The following is a 22957-nucleotide window of genomic DNA, read 5'->3' as shown; positions in this document are numbered from 1 at the left end:
AGAGATGGTGAGCATTTTTTCATGTACTTGTTGATTGATTATATGTCCTCCTCTGAGAAGTGTCTGTTCAGGTCCTTGGCCCATTTGTTGATTGGGTTATTTGTTATCTTATTGTCTAATTTTTTGAGTTCGTTGTATACTCTGGATATTAGGGCTCTATCTGAAGTGTGGGGAGTAAAAATTTGTTCCCATGATGTAGGCTCCTTCATTACTTTAGGCTGTTTCTAGTTTCTCTCTAGACATCCTTTAAATTTTAATGTACAGGTTTTCCCCATGCTTTGTCAAGTTTATGTCTAAGGATTACATATTTTAATGGTATTTTACATATTTTTTTTAAATTCAGTATCTGATTGCTTGATGCTAGTATGGTGGCATTGATTTTTGTATACTAATATTACATTCTCCAGTCTTGCTAAACTCACTTATTAGTACTAGTAGGTTTGGGGGAATTTTTTTTTTCATTTTTATTTGTTTTTATTTTTTGTAAATGACATTGATTTTTTTTTCATACACATTAAGTCATCTGTCTTTTATTAATTTTTTTGGCTTATTGGATTAGTTAGACTCTCCAGTACAAAGTTAAGTGGAGGTGAAATCAGACATCCTTGACTTCTTCGTGACTGTAGCAGAAAAATATTCTATCTTTCAAAAATCAATAATTATGATAGCTTCAGAATTTTCATAAATGCCTTTAATTCACTTGAAGAAGTTCTCTTCTATTATTAGTTATTTGTCAGCCTTTATTGATAATTGATGATAGATTTTTATCAAATTCTTTATCTGTATCTATTGAGATGACAATATGATTGTTTTCATTTTTACTTTGTTCATATGATGAAATTCATTGTTTTATTTCTAAATATTAAAATGATGTTGCATTACTGGAGTAAAATGCATTTGATCATGATAATTGATCCCTTTATATATTGTTGGATTCATTTGTTAAGTTTTTGTTAATATATTTTACATCTATATTTATGAAGGATACTAACCTGTGGTTTTCATTTCTTGTAATGTCTTTTTCAGGTTTTTGGCATAAGGGTAATCGTGGACTCTATAATGAGTCAGGAAGTATTCCTTCCTCTGTATTGTATTCCCTAAATATTTGACAGAATTCTACAGGGAATCTATCTGAATATAGACTTTTTGTGGAATGGTTTTAACTACAAAATAAATTTTAGTAGTATCATTGAGGAAAAGCAGAGATTATTATTTGGGACCATTCTTTTCTAAGATAGGCATTTAGTGCTATTTATTTTTCCCTAAGAGCCATTTTAATGGAATCTCATAAATTTTGATATGTTGTATTTTGTGTATGTGTATTCATAAAAAGTCTAAAATAATTTGTAATTTTCCTTTTTCCTCTACACAAGGGTTATTCAGAAGTAAATTATTTAGTTTTCAATTGTTAGGATTTTTTAGATATTTTTCTGCTATTTATTTTTAATTTATTTCCACTGTATTCTGAGAATGTGCTTCATGTGACATGAGTCCTTTAAATTTGAGATTTGGTTTATGGCCTAGAATGTGGTTTGTCTTGGTAAGTATTCCATATGAACTTGAAAAAAGAAAAGTATATTCTGATATTTGGAAGAAAGTGTTATACAAATGTTAATAGGATCAAATGGGTTGATACTATACTCAAATCTACATACATACTGATTTTCTGCCTATTTGTTTTCTCAATTATTAAGAGAGATATTTTAAAACCTCTAGTGATAATTTCAGATGTTTCCTTTTTCTTACTATTCCACTGGGTCTGTTTTCACATAATTGAAGCTTTCCTATTAGGCATTTAAATTAAGATTGTTATTTCTTTTTGATTAGCTGAAATCTCAAGTACTATGGAATGACCTCTTGATCCTTGGAAATATTCTGAAATATTCTTTGCTTGATATTAACATAAGTACTCAAGCTTTCCTTTGATTAATGTTAGCATCCTCTTACTTTTAATCTCTCTGTTTTTACATTTGAAGTGTTTTTCATGTAAGCAACATAAAGTTAGGTCTTGATTTTTATCCAATTTGACAACCTCTTATGTTTATTGGGTTACTTTCATTACATTTTACATGTTTAAAACTATCATACTATTATGTGTTTTCTTTGCTGTCTTTTCTCCATCTTTCTTCCTTTAGGTTCATTGAATATTCATGACAACCCTATTTATAATATATTTTATGTCTTTCATTTAGATATTAATTTAACATTATTAATATTAATAATTATTAATATATCAACACAATTAAATAATATAATATATTATTATAATATAATAAAATAATTTTTCTCTTTTATTGGCTTATCAGCTATAAATATTGTGGTATTTTAATGGTTGTTTTTGGTTTCACAGTGTACATCTTTAACTTATCATAGTATATCAACAAGTGATACTGTATCACTTCACATATAGTATAAGAATGGAACAACAATATTCTACCACTCATTCCCTCTTGACTTCTATGCTATTTTTGTCATACACTTTACTTTTACTTATGTTACAAATCATATGCTGTATCGGTTTCATTTTTAGTTAAATAGTAGGGAGAGACACACACACACACACACACACACACACACACATATATATATATATATATATCTTTTTTTTTTTTTACACAAGTAGTTACCATTTCCAGAGCTTTTCATTCCTTTGGATAGACATACATATATATATATATATATATATATATATATATATATATATATATATATATATGTATAGTATCATTTCCTTTTTTCCTGTAGAACATCCTTTAATATTTCTTATATTAGAAAGAAAACGCTACCAGTAATTAATTCTTTTAGCTTTACCTAGAATCTCCCTTTTCTGGTATATCTGGGAAAAAAAGTTTTTTGTTTGTTTTACTTCTTGCTTTTGAAAAAAAAGTTTTTTACACTGGGTATTGAATCCCTGTTTGACTTTTTTAGTTTTTCCCTTTTAATACTTGGAAGAAAGATGCTCCACTATTTTCTTGCTTGCATTGTTTCTGACAAGAAGTTTTTCATCATTCTCTGTGTTTTTCTAAAGGCTACATATCTTCCCTACCCTGCTTCTTTTATGTGTTTGGGGGTTTTGTTTTGTTTTTTTCTAGTAGTTTTAAATAATTTGATTATGGTGTTGTTTGATGTAATTTTCTTCATATTTCATGGGCTTTTAGTTTGTTGAGCTTCCAAATAAAAAAAAAATATGGAAAATAAAAGTTTGTTGAACTTCTTGGATTTTTAAGTTTCATAGTTTACAAAAAAAAATCAAATCTCAGTTACTTATAAAAGGCTACTTATTTATTCATTGAATTCCAATAAGAATTCCACTGCCCGGGGCTGAGGTTATGGCTCAGTGGTAGAGCACTTGCCTTGTACATGCAAGGCCTTGGGTTGGATCCTCAGCACCACATAAATAAATAAATAAATAAAGTTAAAAAAAAAAAAAAAAAAGAATTCCACTGCCCAACTTCTTGTAATTTACAATAACCTGTAACATCCAGCTTCCAAGATCACTGAAACAAAATCAGGAGTAGGAGAGGAATATAGTGCACTTAACCATCTCAGTCCAAATGTGGATCAAGAAGTCACTTTGCCTCACAGTAGCCACAAGTTGCATGGGCTCAAGGTAATTGCCAAGAGAAAATAGGAATTACAAGCAGATATGAGTATTTGGAAAACTTCATTTGCCTCTGTCACAGAAAAAAAAAAAAGCAGTTCTCAAATAGATAATGATAGTAAATGGCCTGAGAAGGCCTCCCTAAAGCAATGGCATTTAAGCTAAGACCTGAGGATAGGAAAGACTGAGCCTTAGTACATTTGAAAAGTAGCCAACATAGTCAAGGGGTCAGTGGCCAAATCCTTATTCAAGTAATAAATGTGCATTTTTCTAGCATGCTCTCTCTATAATGAATACTATAGCAGCAAATTTTCAAGGATATATGGGTATGAGAGTCTCATCAAATCTTAAACAGTGACATAGCTACTCTGTTTCATGTAGAAACATAGATGACACTTAGGTCAATTATAAAAAAGCAGTGACTGAGAAACTTCAGGATTCATACATTCCTTCACTAATACTCATTGAGTCTACCATGATACTGGATAGATTTCAGGGATAAATTGTTGACTACAACTGTCCCTAAGTGGAATTGTTCTGAATACTAAAACATAGAACTTGGGTTTCTCCCATAGAGAAAGAGAAAGAGAGGGAGGGAGGGAGGGAGGGAGAGGGAGAGAGAGAGAGAGAGAGAGAGAGAGAGAGAAAGAGAGAGAGAGAGAGAGAGAGAATGAATGATAGAACAAAAATCAAGTTAAAATTTAAAAGCCATTTATTTAGAAATAAAATAAAATAAATGGCTCTACATACATGAAAGAGTCCAGGATGATTAAAATGTACTGCTCTGACCAAGAACTTTAAAACCAGAATAGTAAGTATTCTGCATACATAAATTTGATGATATCTTATGAAAAACAATTATACCAAAAGTTTTTTTCCTACTAAATAAAGGATCAAGTTCTAGACAAATATACCTCTCTCCACACTTATAAATTAGGTTCAATAGCCACACTTTTATACCTACTAATTATTAGAATATTTATTTATGTTAAATCCACAGAGTAAACTCCCGCTCTTTAACTTGCCCCCTTTAGATTTAATCATTTAATCCTATACTTATTTCTCATCTCTCTGTTCAATTCTATTACAGTAATCAAAAGATTTTAATTCTCAAATGTTTGAAACTAGATAACTGAAGGAAATACTTGAAAAATATTGTACAAAAAGACAATATAGACTAAGCCTTCCCATTCTACCTAATGGTGTCAGAAACAAGTGAGAAGTAGGCTTCTCAGAAAATAAGCAAATATGGAAGAGTAAGCAAGCATCTCCAAATGCCTACCTTAGAGGCTTTGTGGTGACACCAAGACTGGGGTCAGAAGCACATTGTATCTGGTTCTTCTGGCCACACACTGCTACCCTGGTCTCTGTGAACTTAATAGGTTATTCATTTCCCTCAGTTTTCTTAACTATAATTCACAGGTAAAAACAGATCCTAGTGTTAAGGGTTGTGAGTGTTAAATGAGTGATTATTGTTTCCTAGGCTTAGATATAAATGCTTTCACACAGTTCATACCATTTAATTCCTCTTAAACAAAATTCACTGTGCACCAAGTCCCCTACTATGATAAATGTTCATAGCAAAATTCCACTGTGCTTTGAGATTGTGGATATTATAATTTCCCTGTCATTACCTTGAAAAGGATGTCACTATTTCCTGGTTTTAAAGAAACATTGTTCTACTTTTTAAAAAATTCTATATGCAAATATATACTTCACAAAAGATTTAACTTTCAATAGAACATCAGAGTAATAGATATAACTCAATAAAATTCAAAGCAAATAAAATGCCTACTTATGAGAAAAAAAAGGAACCTGAATAACAGACTTCTCACTCATCTTAAAATTCTCACTAATCATTACTGATAGAATCTATGCACAATCTGGACAAGTGAAATACCTACATATGGTCTTTTTAGTCCTTTTAATCTTTAAAGTCAGCTATAGGAGAGATAAGCTATAATGACTGTAGACACACAGTTATAACCTGGGTACCTCCAATCCTAGCTAAGGTTGCACAGCTTTCAAACACAAACAGGAGCTTAGCCTATGACAGACCTAGTACCATTAGACAGGAAATGATTCTATCTCATTCCTTTTCTTTTACCCTCCTGAAGTACATGAGAACTGATTACAGGTTCTATTTAATCCTTATACAACCTTGTGCTCCCAACATTAGAATTGTAGTTATAGTTTGGAGTTTATTTTATTCAAGACTTTGGCCTAATTGTGAAAAAGAATCTCAGATTTCTACAATAAAATAACTGGGAATCCATTTTTATTACTACATAACAGATACTTCTTTATATTGATTATTTTGTTTAATTCTCAAAAAATCCTTATTGTAGGAATTATCTTTTTTATTTTATAGATAGGAAGAGTAAGATACAGAGAGGTGAAATAAAAACTGACCAATATTTCAATATTACCTATTAGTAAATGGTAGAACCAAGATCCAAACCCAAGCCATGGGTTTCTAGAGTTTACCTTTTAACATGTTACATTAGACTGTCTTTCAGAACATTATAAGTCATAACATTAGCACATACATTTCAAACAATCATCCTACTCACTAGTTAATACTGATAAGCTGGTGAGGGCACCAAAGATGGCTAAAAGTATTAGCATGGGAGATCAGTCTGCCTGGATTCAAATTCCAGCTTAATTACTCAGAAGCTCTGTAACCTGGAAGGAAGTTATATAACCATTTTGTGCCTGAAATACCACATCAGAAAAATTTACATAACTTCAACTCCACAGGATTATTGTGAGGAGTCAATGAGTTAATAAATGTAAACTGCCTGACATAATAAATGCTTAACGCAATTAATATTCACCATTATTATTTTGTGTGTATGTGTTTAGGTAAATATATAGAGAGAGACTTTTCAGCAAGATAGAAAAAGGCCCTTGCACAGAGCATCTAGAATTTGCTATGGTCCCTTTGATTGTTTCTTACTCTGAAATGAACAGAGTTCAATTTGTTTTCTAGTACAGATGGATAGCCAGTGCCATCTAGTGGCATATTGATAACAAAGTCCCCAAATAAGAAGGTTGCTCTTAAAGGGGTAAAATTTCTAGATAAAATTTTGATTTTATTAAGATAAATTAAATCTAATACAGTTAGAACTCCCTGAGAAATTACATGTAGTAGTTTGTAAAATGATTTTTAAATTTTTAAATTGATAGATTAAAAATTATATGTATTATGGTGTACTATATATATTTTTTGATGGAGCTGGAGATTAGACCCCAGGGCCTTACTCATGCTATGCAAGCTCTGTATAACTGAGCTACATTCCCATTCCATTATGTTTTCAAACATGTATACAATTTTATAGATTGGCCAAGTCAAACTCATTAGAATATCTAATCTATATATAATTTTGTGTGGTAAGACCCCGTACAATCTACCTTCTCAGTAATTTTTAAGTATACAATACATTATTAACACTATAGTCACCATGTTGTTCAACAGAATTTATTCATCATGACAGAAATTTTGTGCCCTTTGACCTATCTAGACACACACACACACACATACACACACACACACACCCATTCACACACACACACACTCCAGCCCCCATCACAGTAACCACATTCTACCCTGTATTTCTATGGGTTCGACTTGTTTTAGATTCTACACTTAATGATATCATGCAGTAATTGTCTCTCTTTGCCTGGTTTATTTCACTTAGCATAATGTACTCCATATTCTTTCATGTTATCACAAATGGCAGGATTTTCTTCTTCAGTGACTCAACATCATTCCATAGTATACACACAATATTTTCTTTATCCATTTATCTGTTGATAAGTATTTAGGTTCATTCTATATATTGGCTATTATAAAAAATCCTTCAGTGGATATAAGAATACAGATGTCTCCTTGGCAAACTGATTTCATGTCCTTTGGATATACACCTAAAAGGGGGACTCCTGGATTATATGATAATTTTATTTTTAACTTCTGAAGAACCTCCATACTGTTTCCTATAATGAGTGTACCAATTCACATTCTCAACAAAAATTCAGGACAGTTTCCTTTTCTCCTCATCCTGGTGCCCTTTTATGCACATCCTTATCACCTATTTTTTTGTTTTCATGATAGTAGCCATCCTAACAGGTAGGAGGCAATATCTCATTATGTTTTTTTTGTTTGTTTGTTTGTTTTTAAAGAGAGAGAGAGAGAATTTTTCAATATTTATTTTTTAGTTTTCGGCGAACACAGCATCTTTGTTTATATGTGGTGCTGAGGATCGAACCCGGGCCGCACGCATGCCAGGCAAGCGTGCTACCACTTGAGCCACATCCCCAGCCCTCATTATGGTTTTAATTTACTTTCCCCTAATGATTAGTGTGATTGAGCATTTTTTATATACATGCTAACTATTTTTATGGGTTTTTTTGGAAATGACTATTCAGTTTCTTTGTCCATTTTTTAATCAGGTTATTTGTTTCCTTGCTATTGAGTTTTGTGAGTTGCTTGCATTTTTTATATTAACCCCTTGTCAAGTATGTGATTTACAAATATTTTTCCCATTCTATATGTTGTCTCCTCTCTGTTGTTTCCTTTTCTGTGCATGAGCATTTTAGTTTGATACAATCCCATTCATGTATTTTTGCTTTTATTGCCTGTGCTTAGGAGTCACATCTAAGACTCAGAGCCCAGAAGAATGTCAAAAAACTCCCCAAGTTTTTCTCTTTACAGTTTACAGTTTCAGGTCTACATTTAAGTCTTTGATTAATTTCTTAAAGAGACTGTCCTTTTCTAATGTGTGCTCTTGTCAAAAATAGTTGACCTTAAATGTGAATTTATTCGTGGGCTCTCTATTCTGTTTTATTGACCTATGCATACCTATTTGTTCAAGTACTGTGCTGATTTGAGTACTATAGCTTTGTAGTTGATTTTGAGATCAAGTAGCATGAGGCCTATCTTTGTTCCTTTTGCTCTGAATTGCTTTGAATATTCAGGGTCTTTCATAGTTTCAAATGAACTTTAGTATTGTATTATCTATTTTTATGCAATGTACTACTGAAATTTTGATAGGTATTACAATGAATCTATAGATCACTTGGAGTAGTATGGACATTTTAAGAGTTAGTATTGTTATATGTCTTGTAAAACTATTTAAATATTGTAAAAATGCAAGTAGAGGAAGTTTCGACAACTGCAAGCTATAAAATGATTGCTTATCAAATACAGTGCCAAAAGTATTTTTTTTAAGCCAAACAACTGTCAAACAGCAACAAAACTTTTTGGGAAGATTTATAATAAATCTCATTTATCTAGAATATGAAATGGGAGTATTGTATGTGTTGAATTTTTCACCTAGTTTTAAAAGGAAGTGATATAACACTACATTAACATGAAGAATATACAGCATTATCTATCTCAGAATTTTTCTCAGAAGGAAACCTTGATAACTTCTATGATCCTTTCCAATTTTACTATTTTTAAATGCCACTAGATTGGAGAAAAATAATTAAAAGTATGAATTTTTGATATAATTTAAACACCATAAAATGTATCATGTATACCAAGATATTAAGTTACATAATTAAAGGAAATATAAAAACATCATATAACTTTATTTTCTGCCCATCATAAAATTGTTAATAAAAACTTACATAACTTGAAACTGTAAAAACTAACTTCTAATATAGCAATCCTCACTTGCACAATTAAAATATGCACAAATTTCAGAACCTCAATTTAGTTAAGTGATACCATTCCTCCAACAACAACATAGTTCAAATTTCAGCTATCATTCTATATTAACTGTAATTACATAACAGCTACTGGTTGTTCAGTCCATAATTACTATGTAAATAACAGATCAGCATCATGATCGCTGACCAATCATACCACTTCTTTCAAAGACCCCTGGAGAATGGATACTGCATGTTTTTTCCTCATGTTTTTACCCAGTTAGAACATGGGAGACCAAAGTATGTTGTCACCATGTCTCCCAGACAGATAAACCCATATGACATTTTACAAAGTAGAAAACTAACAAAGGGCATTAACCTATAAAGATGAAAGTTCAGTGAACACTCATAAAATGATAATACTAAAAGTGAAATGTTACATGAGTAGTAGATCTGAAAAATGGTAACAGCAAAACAAAGATAGGAGAGACAGAGGCCTGTATAAAGTGAAGGCAAGAACAATATTGAAAAGCCACTTCCACAGGGTTCTAATTGACTGTAAATTGACTGTGGAATGCTGACATTGCATCATTTGCAGAGATTTGGCTATGCATCCAGAGGAACTTAGTGAAGGTGAACTGATTGACATAAACATAGGAAGTATGATAAAAAGGATGATGGTGTCCCAGAGAAATGATAACTGCATAAAATTTCACATTAAAGGAACTATTAGCAATATTTCATAACATTGAAAGTATCAAGGATAAAATGTTGGAAGCTGATCAAAACTTGGACAGGAATATGACAGTTCAATTTGCCATAGCATTGAAAAGATGTTCGCTCCACATCATAAGTTGTGTAATGAAGGGTAAGCACTTCAAACTTCAGACTACTCTTTTTTGTTTTTTTCAGTACTGGAGATCAAAGTGAGGGTCTCACACATGCTAGGCAAGTGCTCTACCACTACGCTATATCCCTGTCCCTCTTATGTTGAGACACTAAGTTGCCTTGATTGTCCTCAAACTTGCCATCCTCCTACCTAGATCCCCATAGTAACTGGAATTAGAGACTTATGTCACCATGCCAAGCTCATACTATACACTACTCTTTACAAAACAAACACAAAACAAAAAAAAAATTTAATTCTCAAAGTTGCTAATGTTTTAAATTAGTGTTTTGAATAAACATTAGTTTCACTTTTTATTTCACTATATTTATAAACCATACAAAGACAGTTTGTAAGAATTTAAGAAAAAATGTTAAAGTCAGAGAAAAATTATTGTTTCTTATTGATTATTAAGATTATATTGCTTGATTTTAGTGTACACAGTCATTGTTATGGTTGTACACTATTGTGCAAAGCAAGAAGTGTAGGTATTGCCAATGCCTAAATTTTTCTTTCATAGGTTTTCATCAATGTCACCATAAATGATTCAGAAGTTGTTACCTATTACCCCACCATTAGTATAATAGTTAGTCTCCTTCTGAATATATTGCATAAATTACCTGTAGGTATATGATATTATGTTGAAAGATACCCTTTATCCTAGACAAACCAGACATATGGAAGAGCCTTATGTACCTGGAAGCGGTAACTGAACTAATATACCACTGACTCTTGGGTCCATGTTCAATTGATCAGTTATATCCAAAAGTTCTTCCTGAGAAACATCCTTAGGTTTTAGAATGAGCTCACTACAGATACCTGGAAGAAAAATAAGCAAAATCACTTACCTAACCGAAATACGGTTTTTCATTAATGGTGTTCAACAGTGTGTAATTCATTTCCTATGCACCCATCCCACTGGAGGGAAAGCCCCTCATACAAAGACAGTATTCAACATATCATAGGGTAGGATTTCTCAAATAGATCAGATGTTTTCTCATGATTCATACGCATTCTTTGGTTATACATTCTTTCCCAAGTGACAATTTGCACTAATTTGATACAACCTACTATTAATATATTTAACCAGAGTAAAAATAGCACTACCACCAACACTATTAGGCCAACTAGAAGAGAGTAAGGGAGGTTGTTATTTCATTAAAGCAAATATAATGAATATGTAGGCCCTTTTAATATTAAGTATTCCTCTAATATCTCCCATAAAATATGAAATCACGTTGAATTCACTCCATAAAAAATCAGAAGAAAACTAGTAAGATTAACATAAACTTTGGTAACTGGATAATCTCTAATAATAATGATTCATGCTATTCAAATGATGCTTATTTGATAATCATCATTTATAATGATCACACTTTTAAATAAAAACACTAAACAATAATTCCAACTAAAACACATACCCACCTACTGCTGAAGCAGCTTTTATCTTATTCCTGACATATGTATGGCTTGCTGGGTTGTCTCCCACTAAAATGATACTGAGGTGAGGTCTTCTGTGCCCAAGGGCAATCCATGATTCCACACCTTGATGTATTTCTTTCTGGATTTGCTTGGCCATTTCAGTTCCTGAGATGACAACAGCTTCATATCTATGGAAAATGAAACAAAAAGTTTTAATACTAAAAACGCATATATATTCTTTCTGAAGAGATAAATCATCAGAGCTTAGTTAAAACCAGCACCTAACTTCAAACTTGTGCTCCATGTTGTGTATGAGTAGCCCCACAGACTTGTGACCTTAAGGCTAAATCAGTTCACTCTTGCTAAAAAATATTTCATTCATTCCACTGCATAAATTTAAGGTACAAGAATGAAAAAAACAAGGATAGGCATCCAAAATTTGATTTTCTCAATTATATTGAACACTCTTCAGATTCATAAATATATTTGTAATTTTGTGAAGGATTCCAATTCTGCTTTTTAGTTCTACTTTATAATCCAACCCCTATAGGGGAAATGTTTGTCTTTCCCCAAAATTTATATGTTGAAATCCTAACCCCCAATGATATAGGATTTGGAGGTGGGTCATTTGTTAGATGATTAGGGCAAAAGGATGGAGTCCTCATGAATGAGACTAGAGAGGGCCTCATTTTTCCGTGTGAGCACACAGAAGATAACTATGCATGAATCAAGGAGGAGGTCCTTACTAGATACCAAATCTCCTGGTACCTTAATCTTGGACTTCAGCCTTCAGAACTTGAGAAATAAATTTCTCTTGTTCATAAGCCACTAAGTTTATGGTATGCTGGTTTAGCAGCCTAAATAAACAAAAACACTACTTTATACATTTCTTTATAACTTTCATTCATATACATTTTTAATTGTCAAGCCACATACTCAAGATCTCTACTATAATATTGGCTATATTATGTATTCTTTCTAAAGAGATAAATCATCAGAGCTTAGTTAAAACTAGCACCTAATTTCAAACTTATGCTCCATGTTGTGTATAAGTAGCCCCCAAAGCTTAAGGCTAAATCAGTTCACTCTTGCTTAATACATCCTATATAAGAGCCTGAAGCCATGAGCATCATGCTACACAACTCTTTTAACTTCTCCAAGGAATAATTTTATCCTATCACCCTGATCAACACCCTGACTTAAGCTGTCAGTCTTTTCATGCTTATTACAATTATAGACTAAATCAAATTAAAATAAATATGCTTAATTTTAAGTTTTATTTTTAAAGATAAATTAATAAACTTTTTCCATTAAGAATTTTTGTTTCCCATATTTTATGAATTTATTTAAGTGGACTTTTAATACTAAAATATAAATTACCTTCTATATTAGCAAATATTAAGGGTTGCAGATATGATAAATAATTACAGCACAATTCTTTTCTAAGAGACAGTAAAAAAGTAAACACTTTTAATAAATTAATTTGTGTCAGCAATATTCAGTTAGGATAAAACATTCTTACAGAAACAGGTTTATCTGCTAACAGATAATTCACTCTCACAGTAAAGAACACATTTATATTTTAAAATACAAAACACTTGGTCTCTGTCTTATGTTTATAGCATATGAATAGAAATGTTGTTGTTGATGCTATTAATTGATTCTGTTAAACACAATAATTTGTTCATAGACTACTATGAAGCTGTCCGTCACTGAACATGGTCCAGGGTAATTATGGACCAGATGCTACCAAGACATGTGACCCTGAGGATGTCAGAAATGACAATGGCATAAACTGATTCCTAGCTTCCAAAAAGACAAAACAACTATATACAGATTAAATTCGACTACATCCTATGTTAAGTCTGAGAAAGTGGAAGGGATTCCTTTACAATAAAGCATTAAGATGTTAAATCAGATTACTATGTATAACTGAAATGATATAGCCTAGCTGGTGTTTGTGAGTAAATTAAGAATTGAGATTCTGAGAATTTTCATTAGTAACTGGTCCTTTGCATTGATTCCTTCAGTCACCTCAGAGCCCAACCAAGCCCACTCTATAGAAACAATAAGAAACTGAATGAAGCTACCCAGAATTAGCAGAGGCCCCATGAGAGAATGCCTGCATCAGTCTATAAGCTAGAAGAACTGAAAACACATTTTCTGGATCACAGAATGTAGTGCATAAAAAAATGAGACTTTTCAATATGCATACTATTGAAAAGCTAAAAGGGTAAAGTGCACCACTTACATGAAAACTATATTCCAGTTAAAGAAGACATATGAAAAAAAAATTAAGTAAATATTTAATATATCATGTGTGACATAATAGAGGGAAAGGACCCATTTGAGGGCCAAAATTATTTTGTATCAATGGTTAAGGTGAAACTGTTAAAAAAGGTGATATTGGAACAGAAATAAATAAAACTAATAAGTAGTGTGTGAAAAGAATATTAGGCCCAGGGAAGCACAGAGCATAGCATGTATGAAAGCTTTTAGGCAGGAGTGTGCTGGCATGTTGGAGGAGCAGCAAGAGTTGCTATAGTGAGGAGAACAAATGAACCAGGAAAAGATAGGAAGTCAGAGAAGTAGCTAGATATCAGGTCATACAAGGCCCTGCAAGTCTTTAAAAGGAGATTGGCTTTTATTGTGAGACAGGCAGTCATTTAGAGATTCTGAAAAGAATGACATGAACTGATTTTCTTTTAGAAAATGAAATCTAGTGAAAATATGGAGGGTAGATTTATAAAATCACAAGGAGAGAAGGAGATGCCAATGAGACCAGTGTATTCCAAGTAAGGGATGCTGGTGCATTAGACAGTACTGGAGGTGCTAAGTTGTCTAATTGGGAATCTTTTTGAGGGCATTTACTGAGATTGGGTGCAGGATTTGAGAAGAAGGATGGAAGTCAAGGGTGACACCAAATTTTTTTTAACCTCAAAAATAAGTAAAAAGGAGTTTTTACTAAAATGCAAATTCCCAGGGCCACTTCATGAGCTTCTTTAGACTCACTGCTAAAGAACACTATGCTCACCAAGTTCCAAACTACACACCAACTATATTTTAATTCACCAATGATGTATGTTCTGATTTCTGGCCCTTCACATACACTATTCCTTCAGCCAAGCATTCTCTTCTCTTTCTTACCCCTCCAGCCTCCCTGGCAAGTCCATCCAACACATTACTCAAGTCTCAACTTAGAAGACTTTCTACACCATGGAGGAATTGCCTCTGCTAGGGGCTCCCACAGTAGTCTGTTCTTAACTTTCAGTACTATATTAAATTCTTATTAACATTAATCTCTCTCCCCAGTAGACTCTAAGCTTTCCTTTATTCTCTTGATATTGCCAAGGTTTTTAACTTTAACCAATTAGCTAAAGGGTATTTCATTGTTATTTTGATATACATTGCCCTAATTACTAAAGTTTGGATGTCTTAGAGGTATATTGGCCAAAGTTCTTCTATTGAAAGCTTACTGTCTCTTTTGACCATTTTTCTGTTCAGTTACATTATTAATCTATGTCCATGTTTTAGTAGTTATTTAATAGTATTTTGGGAATTGTTTAGTAGAACTATATTTTAGTTTAATAGTTATCATTCCCCACAGCTTTATTAAAATATAATTTAAAAAGACAAACTATAAGTGTGTGTGTATTTATGGTGTACAACATGTTTTGTATATGTATGCATTGTAAAATGGCTAAATAAAGCTAAGTAACATGTCTATCATGTCACAAACTAATCACTTTTTTGTTATGAAAACATTTAAGATCTATAGTCCTATAATATTCAAGTATGAAATACATAGCCACTATGCTGTACAGTAGATCTCAAGAAACTATCCATCCTAACTGAAACTTTGTACCTTTTGATCCACATCGCCCTAGTTCTTTCTTCTCACCTCTCACCTCCAGTAACCACCATTCTAATTCTGAGTTCAACTATTTTAGATTTCAAATGTAAGCGAGGGCATGTGATATTCTGTGTCTAGCCTATTGTACTTATCATAAGGTCCACCAAGTTCATTCATTTATTTCAAAAGACAGGATTTTCTCTTTGTGACTGAGCAACATTCCATTCTGTATGTGTGGGATCTCTATTCTGTTCCATTGATCTATATGCTTGTTTTTATGCCAGATTACTATAACTGTTTTATCATTTTTCCATCTATTTTCATCAGGGGCATTGACTTGTAGTTCCCTTTTTTTGTGATGACCTTGTCTGGCTTTGTTATAGAGATAATGTTGACCTTTTAAAATGGGTTTGGACATGCTCCCTCTTCCATTTTCTGAAGAAGTTTAAAAGGGTATTATTATCAAAGCTTGATAGTGTTCACCATTGAAGCCATCAGGTGCGCAGGGTGTTCTTTATTAAAAGGCATTTTATTACTGAGTCCAGTCTCTTATTATTGGCCTGCTCATAGCCTGTATTTCTTCATGATTCAGTCTCCTAAGTTGTATATTTCTAGGAATTCACTCATTTCTAGGTTATCCAATTTGTTGATGTATACTTGTTTATAGGAGTTTCTTTTTGTTTGTTTGTTTGTTTGTTTTTCTTTGCCCTGTGATTACTGGGTCCAAATTTTTTTTTTAACTTTTTTTTTTTATTGGTTATTCAAAACATTACAAAGATTGCAGAATCACATCGGTTACACATCCACATTTTTACTTTCTCCTAGTTTCTATTTAATAATACAGTCTATTCAAAAAACCTGGAACAATATAAAAACAAAGTCATCAGCACTTAGCATTATTTCTATGCACTTATTTACCTGTACTTCCAGAAAATAAATGTAACCATTTTAATCTATGGACTACAACTCAATATAGTGTTTAATAACCACAGCAAAGTAATAAACAAGATAAATAATCACTTTTTGTAAATCAATAAATCCCACCACAAAGTAGTAAAATATCAGCAAAATTTTAGCCAAATCAATAGTTTGATTTATACAATTGACAAGTCTTACACCCTTTTTTCAATCTTCTTTTTAATCAGAATTTGAATAAGAGTTTCAGTAAACTGTTTATTTTAAAGATAAAAAGCCTAACAAAATCATTAGGAAATTCAAAGTCTCAGCAGTTTCTAACATATATGTTAATCACTTTCTGTTTTATGGCACAACTTACACATTTTGATTTTGAATTAATAATGCCCAAGGGAACCAGAGAAAAATTACATTCGGAATAAAACAAATCACTAGTACAAGGGAGCCTTCTGAGGAGTTTTTAAAGTCAATAAGTGTCAGTAAACGTAAAGTTTATGAACGGTTTAAAAACATTTCATTTCATATCCTATATACTCACACCTTGAAATTATTTCACTAAAAATCATACATTTGAAAGTCAACAGAAGAGAAGCCAAGTTTTTATTATGCATGATTATTTTTTATATTCAATTTTATAATATGTTCACTCAGAACCCTAACATGTAAATTAGAACATTGTAACAACCTAAACAAATGTGTGCTTTTTATAAACTAATTTTACCCAGGAAGAATCTTAGATGCTAATCTTTGTGCTGTGAGAACTCCAGGTTCATATGCTGAAATTTAGAGACATATTCTCAGAATAACTGTTTTAAATGTTTAAGATAGAATATGTAAGATTACAAGGAAAACCAGGTTTTTTGATATATTGTAATCAAATTATTTCTTTTTTAAAAATGAAGCATTAAATATCAGGATCTAAGGGCAGATCTTTTAACTACCATAATATCAAAGAAATGATAAATATATGAATATTGATGTTTATAGGTATCTGCATCCACTCTATTTTTTAAATTTTTTTTAGTTGTAGATGGACACACAATATCTTTACTTTTATGTGGTGCTGAGGATGAACCCAGTGCCTCACACAGGCAAGACAAGCACTTAACCACTGAGCTACAGTCCCAGCCCCTCTGCATTCACTCTATATTAATATATTTGTGCTTTTATTGGTTATATTACAAGCACCAACAGTATTGTGATTTGCTGCCAATATTTACAATGGAAAAAATGCTGGATTTAGTAGATGTTAGTGACCTCCCAATCTGTTAACTCAGGATAGCAGTCGTGCCCACTTCCATCAGTTGTTTTAAGAATTTAAAAATATACTGTATGTGAAAAATCTCTGCAAAATGCGTAAAGCCTCCTTGTATATTAATAAAAATTTATTTCTCAACAATAAAACTGGATTTCTTAAAGTCAAGATGACATTCATTGTGAAGTTATAAAGAGAAAAATGAAAAAGGGTGAACATCTCTGCTTTAAATCATATAAATGCCCTCACTTTAGACTTACAAATCTTTAGAATTATAAAACTTTTGTTCAAAACACAGGTTTTAATGAGTGTAATCATAGGTCATTAAGTGAAGAAACCTGGCTGGTGTGATGTTGACAAATACATGACCTGAATCTTAAACTAAATTATTTCATTTTTCAAGAACTAAACATTAATAGCAATATGACCAGGTTAAGAAGTTGACAAATGATTCAATGTAATATCATGCACACATTGAAATGTTAAAAAAAAAAAAAAACTAACAACACACAAAAAAAGCTCATGATGTAATGTTAAATACAGCAGTCATAAGCCTTCTTGGATATATTCAGCTGTAAGATCTTCTTTGGCACTACTATTATGTTAGTTTGGATTATGATTCATTCTGACTACAAAGATTTCTATTTTCTTGGATCCAATTTGCAATTTTTAATAGAAAATATCATTAGTTACAAATTGTTCTTTCAGTTTATCCCACTTTACAGTTCAAATTTCATCTAAGCTATTCCTAACTCTGTCAACAACTTCATCATCTCTAAGCCAAGCTATTTTCAAAACTTATACAGCTGTGAAAGATAATCTAGTGCTTTAGTTTACTAGGGTTTTTTTTTTACTCCCCTGCTGCTGTTTTTATTATCCTAACAAGAAAATATAACATAACTTCAAAGCATTTCAAAAACAAAGATTCCAGTCATTTAAGATAATGCGAAATTATAACTAAGACCATGACTAACAAGATCTAAGATTAACATCAGTCCTTTTTTTTTTTTTTTCCTCTACTGACTCATTTTAATCAAAAACTTGGTTTTGGAAATACACACTATCTCTGAACAGCTGGACACAGATGCAATGATTAAACTAAAGCATAAGATACCAAATGGTAAAACATTTAATTTCTAAATTTATGACACAAGAACTGCTTAGAAATCAAAATTGTACACAGATGGCTATTATATCATACTTTCATTAAAATAAAATAATGCAGTAAGATAGGAAAAACCACACTACATTTGTCAACAAAACAGAATATGATTTTTGAGAAACTGTCACTGGACTGCCTTTAAGATTAACTCTACAATGATTAAAATCAACCTATAGAAAATCAACTTTCATAATGGCCTAACTACAGTCTGGGTCCTTCAAAAGAGTACAATGGGTCTTTAAATCAAATGATAACTCTACTGCAGAGACAGAAATACTGAGTAAATACCAAAGGAAAGTGAAGAAAAATAAATAGTGTTACTGCTAAAATTTGTCTTTGTTAAATGATTAAACGCATCTACCCACTCAAAAAGACATGAATATTTAAATAACATAGCATGTTTACTAGCTCCAAAAATGTATGTGTGTGTGTGTATATATGTGTGTATATATATATATATATATATATATATATATATATATTAATGTTGACCTAGGTGTAAAAATTATAGCCATTGGCAGTGAGACATACAGAAAGGTGAGGCCTTAATAAAAAGCTGTAGGGCTGGTACACAAAAGTTTATAGATGCTAAAAGAAATAAGAGTATTTGTAAGGAAGGAAAAAAAGACAATCTTTCAAAATAATGATTGGAGAAATCACTAAGCAGCAAGATAAACATGAAACAAATACATGGGATTTTAATTTAGTTACTGAAAAATCAGTAGTTCATGTACAGTGATCTAAAGCAGGATTTAGAGAAGTTCCTATGTTGTAGGATACCTGTAAATCTGCTTTGATCCTGGCATTAATATACACTGTCTACCCACATGGGATAGGCTGCTGCCAGGCTCCCTCCCTCCACTGAAAAGTCCTAACCCAAAATTCACATGATATTTACAACCCAGGATACTTCAAATTTATTAACTCCTTATTAAGCACAGCATGTGTAGGTAATTTCAAGAAATAAGAAACTACAATAAACAGAAGGGTTTATTTATTTGATAATAATTAATTTTCCCCAATTAATAATATGTAACATTTCATTCATAAATGGGGGAAATTCTCATTGCAAATTTTACAGAGAAAACCACTGAAAATGTTAAATAATACCTCAAGAATCTGAGTTTTCCAAATTCCATCAAATATTATTTCTTGAAATTCTTATTTAAAAACTTCTCCATTTAAAATGCATTTAATATATCCCATTATTATAAGTGTCACAAATTATAGTCACAAATATAAAAAAATAATTAAAAATATTTTTCATTTCAGGCTTTAGAACACTCAGAAACTGGTGACAGATCTGTTCATTTAAAGCAGCCAATATCACTAGGGAAAGAGTTATCAAACTGAAAGATAATTTTCAGTCAAAATAATGCTAAGCTCCAAATTTCTATCAATAGGAATAATATTAAATACAAGTGACATTCACTATGCAGAACTAGATAACTAATGTGTCACTATACATTTTTTAAAAGATGACTGAGGATAGGGACAAGTGGGGAGGCAGACAGTGGCGACCTCTGGAGGATGGAATCTCTTCTCTCTGCTGGTCCTAGAAGAGAAAAGAGACACCAATAAGCATCAACACACTGTCCAAAGTCCTCCCCACCCGAGATCCACCAGTCCACAGGTGTTTCTCAACCTTACAGCCAACCTCACCTTCAAATATGGTAATCAGTGCCAACAGAATGTCAAAAATATTACCTATCTTAATTTGATTACTTCTGTCTTTAAAAATATTATTTACTTTTACATAATTATAATCTGCATGAAATGGTACAGAAAGCAACCAGACTGAAAGTAATACCTCTTAACATTTATATGAATAATAGCTTTCCAAAACCATTCCACTCAATTATTTTAAATTATAAGGAGGCTTTCAAATAAGATCTAAATTCTCCGTAAGTGTATATGTGCTACTGCATATGAAACGCATAGCTACTACCAAATATTTTGGTTATATATTGTCTGTGACCTATTCAATGGTCACAGGTAATGGAAAGGATGGGGAGATGGAAGTGCTTACATCAACCTGACAACGAGAAATTAATCAACTTGTACAATTCGAAAAAGGTTATTATACTCTGGAAAGAAGCCTTAAAACAATGGAAATTCAAAGAATGATGATCTAACTAAATAATTTAGACTGGCAATATTAAATAACCCCCACAGTTCTGTAATACAAATAGCAAATAGAATTCTACAGAATTTTATTTTTCTAGGAAGTACAGCTGACTGGTAATTCCAAATCACAAGTTCTTAGACACCATTTACACTTTACACAACCAGTTCTCTGAATCACTGTTATTTTCTCACATATCACTGTGGAAAGCCTAGTTACTAGAAACCATGTCCAAAGTAAACTCTATAGTAAACTTAATTCAGTCACTCAAGACTAAGACCCAAATGTATACAGTAGGGAATGAATTAATTTAAATTAAATAAACAGCATCTATGACTACATACTATTACTCTTTCCAAGTAGCATACCAGGCACTGGAAATACTAAAGTACAGGACAATGTCTGGTCATGTAAAACAGCAGAGAAAATGCCTTTTTGGAAGCCCTGAACGTTTGAAAACAAAGGTTCTTCTGGAATCACTGGCTCTGAGTGAATGCAATTTTAGCTTAAGTTGTATTTTATAACTAAAGTAAGTAAAGTAGGTGAACTGTTTCTGGGTTCCACTGTGCATCTACATTGTACCAGCCGCAACCAAGTCCACAGGGATGTAATAAATCTAAAACTGAACGCTTCAGAGAAGTTTGGGAAGTGCCAGAGAATCAGGTTGAACATCTGGTTTTGTGAAACCATTAAGAATTTTAGATCTGGATAAGAGCTCAGCAAAGAAAGGAATTCACACAACCAGTCCTCTGAATCAGTTATTTTCTCACATATCATTGTGAGAAATTCTGAACAACTAAATTCTGGACAATTCCTTGGAAACACAACAGTAACCAAAACAGAAACAACTGTTTGACCAAGCAGACAGGCTTTTATGGCACCTTTCCTGGGAGCTTCAAAAGTCTTCATAAGTCACTCAACTGCACCTGCTGCAAAGATGTAACGTGCTGGGGCGGCAGCCCAGGGCGGAGTGCGTCCCAGTGGCCGAGACCAGGCAAAGGCCTCCTGCCCGCAAGACCACGTTCACCGCGAAGGCTGGCCTCGCCCCTAGCGCGCCTAGCGCGACTCCCAATCGGCTCTGGCCCGCGCGCCGCTCTCGCGCAGAGGGCGCCAGTCACCGCATCCCACGGCCAGCGGCTCAGCGGCCCGCGCCCGCAGCGCCCGTACCTCACGCCGCTGCTCCGAAAGCCAGCGGACGCGCGCCCGGCAGTTCCCGGGGACACCACGCGGGGTGCAGCGCTCCCGCCCAGCACCGGCCCTCGGCCCAGGAGACCACGGAGGAGCGAGGAACCACGGGCCAGCACTGTCATGGCCGCAACACCGACTTCCCACCCCGGGTTCCACCTCCCGCAGCTGGAATCCTCACCGCCAGAAGCCGGCTCTGCCCCCACCTGGCCTGGCGGAGCAAGCGCGTGTGCCAGCTGCCGGGTTCTGGGTCGCAGTGCTGGGCGGGGCCAGGAGCAGAGCTCCGGGTGCGGTTGGTCCAAGAGGAGCTGAGTTCTCAGGGGCGGGGCCAGGAGACGGACCCCTGGGGAGGTGGAGCCGAAAGGAGCCGGGTCCTTAGGGGCGGGGCCAGGATCCGAATACTGGGCGAGCGGAGGGTATTGCACGTTCCGGGGAGCTGGAGACCTCGGCGGCTGGCGTCTGCACCCACCCATATTCTGCTGACCTTCCCATAGTGAGGCCTCAATGAAGACGTCCGTACCAATAACTTCAGGCAGCCCCCCTTTTCCCTAAGTCATACTCCCGCCCCGTCCCCAGGGTTAGGTGGAATTTGACTTGAAGCTGTAAAGTAATAGGGTCTTTGTTTCCCAGTGCCTTTAGGTGACCTTGGGATACCTAGAAGAAAGAAGTCAAGTCTAAGGAGATGAAGATTTGAATGTGTGGAGGAGAACCTCTTCCAGCAAGTTCCTTATAAAATGTTTAATGTGTGTGTGTGTGTGTGTGTGTGTATATACACACAATATGTGTGTATACACACACACATACATATATGCGTATATATGTATATATGTGTGTACACACACATATTGTGTATACACACACACACACACACACACATCAGACGATTGATTCGATGTTC

At 33.5% G+C, this 22957-nt stretch overlaps 1 protein-coding gene across 5 annotated transcripts in view; it reads right to left on the bottom strand.

Moving 5' to 3' along the window:
• Positions 1–22264, bottom strand: part of Mthfd2l (methylenetetrahydrofolate dehydrogenase (NADP+ dependent) 2 like) — a 109699-nt gene extending 87435 nt beyond the window's left edge. For 2 of the 5 annotated variants that reach the window (XM_076864100.1, XM_076864103.1), the window contains exons 1-3: positions 20216–20299; positions 11568–11752; positions 10839–10961 (exon numbers count right to left, since the gene is read on the bottom strand). In XM_076864100.1, coding sequence (XP_076720215.1) covers positions 10839–10961; positions 11568–11721 — 277 coding nt within the window. In that variant the 5' untranslated portion in view covers positions 11722–11752; positions 20216–20299. Of the gene's footprint in view, positions 1–10838; positions 10962–11567; positions 11753–20215; positions 20305–22041 lie in introns of those variants that run through there. The other 3 variants (XR_013092126.1, XM_076864104.1, XM_076864101.1) reach the window with 3 other exon arrangements.
• Between the last annotated feature and the right edge of the window lie 693 nt (positions 22265–22957).

Source organism: Callospermophilus lateralis, chromosome 8, assembly GCF_048772815.1.
Source record: "Callospermophilus lateralis isolate mCalLat2 chromosome 8, mCalLat2.hap1, whole genome shotgun sequence".
Lineage (NCBI taxonomy): Eukaryota > Metazoa > Chordata > Mammalia > Rodentia > Sciuridae > Callospermophilus > Callospermophilus lateralis.
This window is presented reverse-complemented; position numbering and strand designations above follow the sequence as displayed.